We start from the raw sequence: 7,603 nt of genomic DNA, 5'->3' as shown, positions 1-7,603 counted from the left end.
TATCGGAGCCAGCTGTTCCGGAGTGTAGAGCGGAGCGGAATCCTCCGGGGGTAGAGGATGCTCATCTGGCGGAATCCTGAGGGAGGGAGCGGCGGCCATTCGCTGGTGGACGGGCTGGATGTTGCTTTGCTTGTCTTGACTTCCGACGGGACCTAGGCAGCAGCAGCTGTGGGTCTTTTTTGCGGTTGTAGCGGCGGAAGGACCGGGATCGGCCATCGCGGAAGCTGGATTGTCGGGAAGTTTCGTTCGTCGAGCAATGGGGGCGAGCTTCGGGCTGGACGATTTTTTTTTTTTTTTTTTTTTTTTTTTTTATCTATTGTGTTTATTTGACAGGCTCAGGCGTGTATAACACTTAACGGAGCCGAGACTTTATGATATTTACAATCGATATCATCTTATTATCAACAGTTAGTAAGGGGAAGGGTATAGACCAAGATACTCGTGGCGACTCAAGGTTAGATTGCGTAATTTCAGGACGGACTAGGTTGGGATTTAGGTTTGAGGTATTTCAGCTGCTCATCCGGGTATTTGACGTCAATAACGGTATGGCGTAGCGTCGGGCTCGAGTTGTGGTTCGTCAGGGAGCATCTTCCGGATGGCCATAGCTTCGTATTACACAGAACAATAAGACAAAAACAAAAACGAGAAAGAAAAAAAGATAGGGGAATTAGACTTTTATGTCAGACGAGCAAAGAAAGGCATAGATGGCCTGCATATAAACCACATCGCGATCCCCCAAATACCTCTTACTTCCCTGTAGGGTTGTTTACCTCGGGCCACAAGGGTATCCAATAGTTGCTCTCTGGAGGCGTCGTTTTCCGAGCAATACCAAACTACGTGATCGATGTCATCGTAACCGGCTCCACACCTACATAGGTTGCTATCAACCAGGTTTATTCTATAGAGGTGTGCGTTTAGTGAATAGTGATTGGACATAAGTCTCGACATCGTGCGAATGAAGCCTCGGCTTAAGTCCTCACCTCTGAACCACGCTCGCGCAGAAACTTTAGGAACTATGGAAAAGAGCCACCGTCCAAGTTCATTGTGTGACCAAATCATTTGCCAATTTTGAAGAGTACTCTGACGGACTAATGGGAAAAACTCGTTGTTCGAGATTTGTCTATCATAAACTTCACCTTCCTGTGCGCCCACCTTTGCTAGCGAGTCCGCCTTCTCATTGCCATAGATTAGGCAATGGGATGGGACCCATACAAAGGTAATCTTAAATGATCTTTCGACCAAATCACGCATCTGCTCTCTTACAGTTGTAAGAAAGTAAGATGCGTGCTTAACAGGTTTCATCGACCGGAGTGCCTCGATAGAACTAAGACTATCCGAGAAGATGAAATAATGGTCTACGGGCTGATCGGAAATTATCCCCAAAGCGAAATTAATTGCTGCCAGCTCAGCAACATAAACCGAACACGGTTCTTGAAGTTTTCGGAAGGTGGTTGAATTTACGTTGAAAACACCGAAGCCAGTGGATCCGTTAATGCGAGAACCATCAGTGAAATATCTGTTATTGCAATTGACATGTTCATATTTTTCAGAAAAAATGGAAGGGATAGATATTTGTCGAAGATGATCTGGTATTCCTTGAATAGCGTGTTTCATGGACAGATCGTATTCAATTGAGGAACTGTCGTTGACGAAGTGAACTCGAGGTGGATTATAACATGGAAGACAGAGATCTGTCGATATGTAGTTGAGATAGACTCGCAGGTATCTTGAATGATGAGCCAGTTCAAGCATATTATCGAAGTTTTCTAATACAAGTGTGTTACTTGTTCCACATTTGATCAGTATTCTAAGTGAGAGCTCCCAGTAACGGTGCTTTAAAGGAGTGACTCCAGCAAGCACCTCCAGGCTCATGTTATGCGTTGAATGCATACAGCCAAGGGCAATACGCAAACAACGATATTGAATTCGTTCCAATTTGATTAGGTGGCACTCAGCTGCTGAGAGGAAGCAGAAAGAGCCATACTCTAAAACAGAGAGAATAGTCGTTTTATATAGTTTGATGAGGTCTTCCGGGTGAGCGCCCCACCATGTTCCGGAGATAGAACGGAGAAAATGGATCCTTTTCGGCATTTCTCTAACAAATAATCAATATGGGTCTTCCAGGTACACTTAGAATCAAACCAGACCCCAAGGTATTTAGAAGATAAAGATTGGTTTATGTCATCTTTCAACAGCTTTAGTTTCAGTTGAGCAGGGTACCGCTTCTTAGTAAACACAACCAATTGAGTTTTTTGCGGAGAGAACTCAATCCCTAAATGTCTGGCCCAAACAGTCAGGTTATTTAGGGAATTTTGCAATGGTCTTTGCAGGACTTCTGCACATGAACCTCTTAGGGAGATCACGGCATCATCTGCAAGTTGTCTAAGCGTGCATTGTCCTTCCAAACAATTGTCAATATCTTTAACATAGAAATTGTAAAGCAAGGGACTTAAACATGAACCTTGGGGAAGGCCCATGTAGCTATTTCTGGAAGTTGTCAGAGTGCCGAGAGTAAAGTTCATGTGTTTTACTGACAACAAATTGTACAAGAAATTATTCAAAATAACGGGTAATCCACTACTGTGCAGATTTTCCGACAGTACTTCTATGGAAACAGAATCAAAAGCGCCCTTAATATCCAAGAAAACTGAAGCCAGTTGCTCCTTGTGCGCATAGGCCAGCTGTATATCTGAAGAGAGCAACGCTAGACAGTCATTTGTTCCTTTACCTTTTCGAAACCCGAATTGAGTATTTGACAGTAATGCATTTTGCTCGACCCAATGGTCAATTCTTGAAAGGATCATTTTCTCCAATAATTTTCTCATGCATGATAGCATGGCAATCGGTCGGTATGAATTGTGATTAGACGCTGGTTTCCCAGGCTTTTGAATAGCTATTACTTTGACCTGGCGCCATTCTGGTGGTACGATGTTGTACTCCATGAAACAGTTGTACAGGTCAAGTAATCGTCTTTAGCGATATCTGGGAGGTTTTTAGAAGATTGAATTTGATATTATCGCATCCCGGAGAAGAATTGTTTGATGAAAGAAGAGACATAGATAGTTCCAGCATTGAGAATGGTCCACCCAAAGAACCGGGATCCAGCGTAGATTCTCGAAATAGCGGTTCAGCTGGTACAGAATCTGGACAGACCTTTTGTACGAAATTGAATATCCATCAATTGGAGTATTCTTCACGCTCGTTGGTGGAAATGCGGTTCCGCATGTTGCGGGCCGTTTTCCAAAGTGTTGTCATTGAGGTTTCTCGTGATAGTCCCTCGACAAAACGTCGCCAGTAGCTACGTTTTTAGCCTTGAGAAGATTTTGAGCTTTCTTTCAAGCCTCAAATACTCTTCGAAAAGCTCGAACCTTCCGTGTTTACGGAAAGCCTTGAAGGCATCAGATTTCTCTGAATACAACTTAGTACATTCATCATCCCATCCAGGAGTGGCTGGTCTTCTTATGACAGATGTACTTGGAACGCGTCGTTTCTGAGCTTCTAGTGCGCTTTTATGAATCAATTCGGTAAGGAATCGATACTCATCCAGTGGAGGAAGAATATCAGTTGGTTCAATACCAATGTTTACCGCCGATGCAAATTTTTGCCAGTCAATGGTTTTCGTGAGGTCGAAAGGAACATTAACTGGCACTGATCGTTGATAGCCGCTTTTGATTGTGGTGACTATCGGCATGTGGTCACTACCATGGGGATCTTGGATTACCTTCCACGTGGAATCTAATGATAGTGAATTAGAGCATAAAGACAGATCTATTCGACTTTCCTGACCTTGAGGTCCTATTCGAGTTACTTCGCCTGTGTTCAAAATATTCAAGTTGAAATCGTCGCACAAATCATAGAAAATAGGCGCTCTGTTATCGTCTCTAGTTTCGCCCCATGCAATACCATGTGCATTCATATCACCCAGTATTAAAACTGGGGATGATAAAAGAGAGACTGCGCTCCAAAGATGCCGGCGATTAAGTGAGGCATTTGGGGAATATACACTGAAGCTATGCAAAGGTCTTTATTCTTTATATTTACTTGGCAAGCGACGATTTCTAAACCATTAACAGTCGGAATAGGAATTTTGTAGAAAGTGTGACATTTTTGATTCCCAAAAGAACGCCACCATAATGATCATTCCGATCTTGGCGAATAATGTTAAAATCGTGGAAGTTGATTTCATCTTCAGAAGAAAGCCATGTTTCACAGAGAGCAAATATATCGCAATCGGAGTTGCGAATTAAAACTTAAACACGTCCAATTTATGTTTCAGACTATGACAGTTCCACTGCAGCACAGTGATTGTATCTTGTATGGCTGTATTATCCATCGAAAGATACAAGTCCTGCAAGAAGGGCCATGAAACAGTCAATTGCTTCAGATAACTTTCAACTGTTGGAATAAAGAGGTCAATGATTGGCCTCAATGAATTCGGAATATTGAACAAGTTCAAAATACGATCCACAAGATCCTTAAAGGATATCAATCCTCGCTTGGACGAGATTCTTTTCTTAGAAGTGCGAGTAGCAGTTTTCTGCTCAGAGATATTCCTTGCCTGATGTTTCTTTGTAACATCAGTTTTAGGCAATGGCGGGAATGTCTTACTGCAACATGGGTCAAAAGGAGCAGTATAGACAGGCTGCTTCGGAATTTTAAATAATCCCCCAGATTTCGGCAAGCTTCTAGGGATGATTTTTGTTTTCTTACGGCGCAATCCCGGGGAAGACAGTTTCTTCCTCTTTTCGGGTACGTGTACCTCCGCAGAATCATCCATATCGGCTACGTCAGAGTCCGATTCGTCTATGGAAATGACATCATAAAAATCACTTACTTGAACGGCAGCTGAAATAGCAGCCGTTGCGTTGGCAGTTGCGGATGTGTCTTGCGACTTCACCATTTCTGCATACGACTGCTTAGAGCGCTGTACTAATGAACGCTTAACTTTTTGGGTGCGCTTTTTGTACACCGGACATTCTTGCAAACCATGGGGAGGGTCCATGCCACAATAAGCGCACTTTGTAACTTGTTGTTGGCAGGTCCTATGCTTTTCAAAACATTTGCCACAACGGGGCTTGTTGTCGCAAAACTCGGCAGTGTGCCCCAACTGTTTGCAGTTGGTACAATTGAAAACTCTGGGTACAAAAAGACGCACCGGAAACAACATATTTTCGATATCTACATATTTTGGGAGTATCGAACCGGCAAACGTTACCCGTAGCGAACCTGACTTCGAATATACTTTTTTACCATCTACCATGGCTGCTGAATGCAATTCCTTGCAGTCCAGAATATCCACGGTAGATTGCAGGGCATTCTTTAAACGGCCTTTTCCTGCAAGCACATCCTTACAAGTCAGGCTCGCTGCGTTAATTACGCCTTCAATCTCGACCTCCCGCGAGGGCACATAAACCAAATATTCCACATTATAGTTCTGGTCTTTTGCGATAGCATTTGCATCCTGGTATGTAGGTGCGGTTACACGTAGTTTGTTCCGATTGATTTGATGAAAATCAGTTTTCGGAAAACGACGCGTCAAATCACGTTTGATTCCTAGAAATCAATACTTTTCACTTTCTGCCGAAAGTAAACAACCCAAGGCCCAGGCGAAGAAGCCTGGTAGAATCGCGTGCGAACGACATTGTCTTTGGGAGGCGTCTCGCCTCCGTTTTCTTCACCCATGAATACAAAACCCCCCACAAAAAAAAAAATAAAAGAGAAAAAAAATTAATACTAATAGGTTTTAATTATAATAATAACAAAACAAACACACACACACAAAAAAAAAGAAAAAAAAAAAAATTCAAAGTTTTAATAATAATTCAGGCAACCTTTTTTGCGTTTTGTCCCACTCTAATGCAACGGTGCCACCCTTGCCTAACGACAGGCAGAGCACACAAAAGCTTCACCACTGGTGCGTGGATGAAAGTTAAACGAATGCAAAGAGACAATGGGATACAATCTTTTTACTTAGCCTGTTTGCTGCCTACCCGAGTAGGTAGCGTTGTCGATGACGACCTGATGCTGATTGATACTGATCGTCGTCGCACCACTTGATGAAAAAAACCAAACTAACGAGACTGCAATAGCATCGCTAGAACAGCTCGCTTCCTTAACTAGTCGGCTGGATAAATCACCTTGTAACTAGCTTTACACTCGCGTAGGCAACTTAACGATATAAAAACAACCCGCCGAATACTAAACGGGGGAAAAAAAACTCTAGCGGTATAAAGCGCGTCACGTGATGAGACACGGGAGTAAAATACGTCCGGCTCGTCCAGAAACACGACAAGGAATGATGGACGATTTTTTGTGGAAGCTTTCTTGCGGACTTCGCAGAACTCCGCGCGTTTCGGGCAGGCCTTCGTGGTGGCCCGATGCTTTTCCCCACAGTTGGCACACTTGGGGTCAGCTTCTTCCATTTGCTCGCACTCGTCGATGCCGTGGTCACCGCCGCACCGGGTGCATCGTGCGTTCATGAAGCAGTTCCGCGTGCCATGGCCGAAGCGGCGACAGTTAATGCACTGCGTGACGTCACGATGCACGGGCTTGTACTTTGTCCACTCGACGACAGTGCTGTTGATGGCCTTGATTTGCTTGAGGTCCTTCATCGTGGTAGTACCGTGCTGCAAGTGCACCAGGTAGAGCTGATCGAGGTAGGCACTGGAAGTGTCATGCCGGCGGATTTTGTAATTGTTGGTCGGCTTCAGACCACTTTCCTCCAGAGCTTCACTCAGCTCCTTTTCGTCCACTTCGTCGAGACCACGCAGCACGACGTTGATGGGTTTGCTGCCGGGAGCGTCGTGGGTGTAAAACTGGAACCGTTTCGCATTCAGGTACTCCAGCACCTTGTCAAAGTGAGACCTTCCCTCGGTCATTAACTTCACACCTTCGACATCGACGCACTATCGAAAGGTGCACTTCAGGCCCTGGGCGATCAGTTTCTCTTTGCACGAAAATCGGCGGGCACTTCTCCTACCGCACTGGTTATTTTATCGTGGAACAGAGGCTGTTGCTTCTTTCGTTTTTTCGTGGTACCCAGCAGATTGACGGTGTCACCATCCTTGAGTGAGGAGTACTTGTTGCTCAAGAGAAGCTTTCCACTTCCCTCGTCGAGAACAACTTCTTTCGATGTTGCTAGATATTCTAGAAGAAATATATTCTTCTAGAATATCTAGCAACATATTCGATATTCTAGAAGAAATCATGTGTGTGTGTCGGTCAACCAGTTGCCCAATGAAAGCCATGAGAGTTGATTATAATTTTCGCAATTGGTTGGCATTTTTCGCTTCTTCGGCGGTGTTTTAGAAAAAATCGTTTGTTTGTGTTTTGGTTTCGAGTTTGAAACTCCCACAGTCAACCAGTTGCCAGTGAAAGAGTTAATTTCTGGTCCTTATCAGGACCGAGAGTTAATAATTATTTTCGCAATTGGTTGGCGTTTGTCGCTGCATTAAGGCAGTTCACATCCCGCTGATTCCATAAGGGAACCATCAAATGTCGTCGACGGATACGCTACATGGAGGCAGCTTTGATTCCGCCTAGTCGGTCAAGGTGAAGGTGGAACCAACAAGCTGTTTACAATGATCTTGTTCAACAAAGGGGC

General features: G+C 44.1%; 1 protein-coding gene across 2 annotated transcripts; it reads right to left on the bottom strand.

The window, feature by feature from the left end:
• Positions 1-397: 397 nt before the first annotated feature.
• LOC134202680 (uncharacterized) lies at positions 398-6,434 on the bottom strand. 2 transcript variants are annotated; one of them, XM_062677698.1, is made up of 2 exons: positions 6,138-6,434; positions 398-605 (listed from the first exon to the last, which is right to left on the bottom strand). In XM_062677698.1, the coding sequence occupies exons 1-2, from the start codon at positions 6,420-6,422 to the stop codon at positions 471-473; spliced, it is 420 nt and encodes a 139-aa protein (XP_062533682.1). In that variant the 5' UTR covers positions 6,423-6,434; the 3' UTR covers positions 398-470. The 2 variants fall into 2 exon arrangements, with proteins under 2 accessions (XP_062533682.1, XP_062533680.1); XM_062677696.1 differs by lacking the exon at positions 6,138-6,434 and adding an exon at positions 771-2,078.
• Positions 6,435-7,603: the final 1,169 nt, after the last annotated feature.

Source organism: Armigeres subalbatus, unplaced genomic scaffold (assembly GCF_024139115.2).
Source record: "Armigeres subalbatus isolate Guangzhou_Male unplaced genomic scaffold, GZ_Asu_2 Contig1345, whole genome shotgun sequence".
Lineage (NCBI taxonomy): Eukaryota > Metazoa > Arthropoda > Insecta > Diptera > Culicidae > Armigeres > Armigeres subalbatus.
The sequence above is the reverse complement of the archived record's forward strand: the minus strand, read 5'-3'. Positions and strand labels throughout refer to the sequence as shown.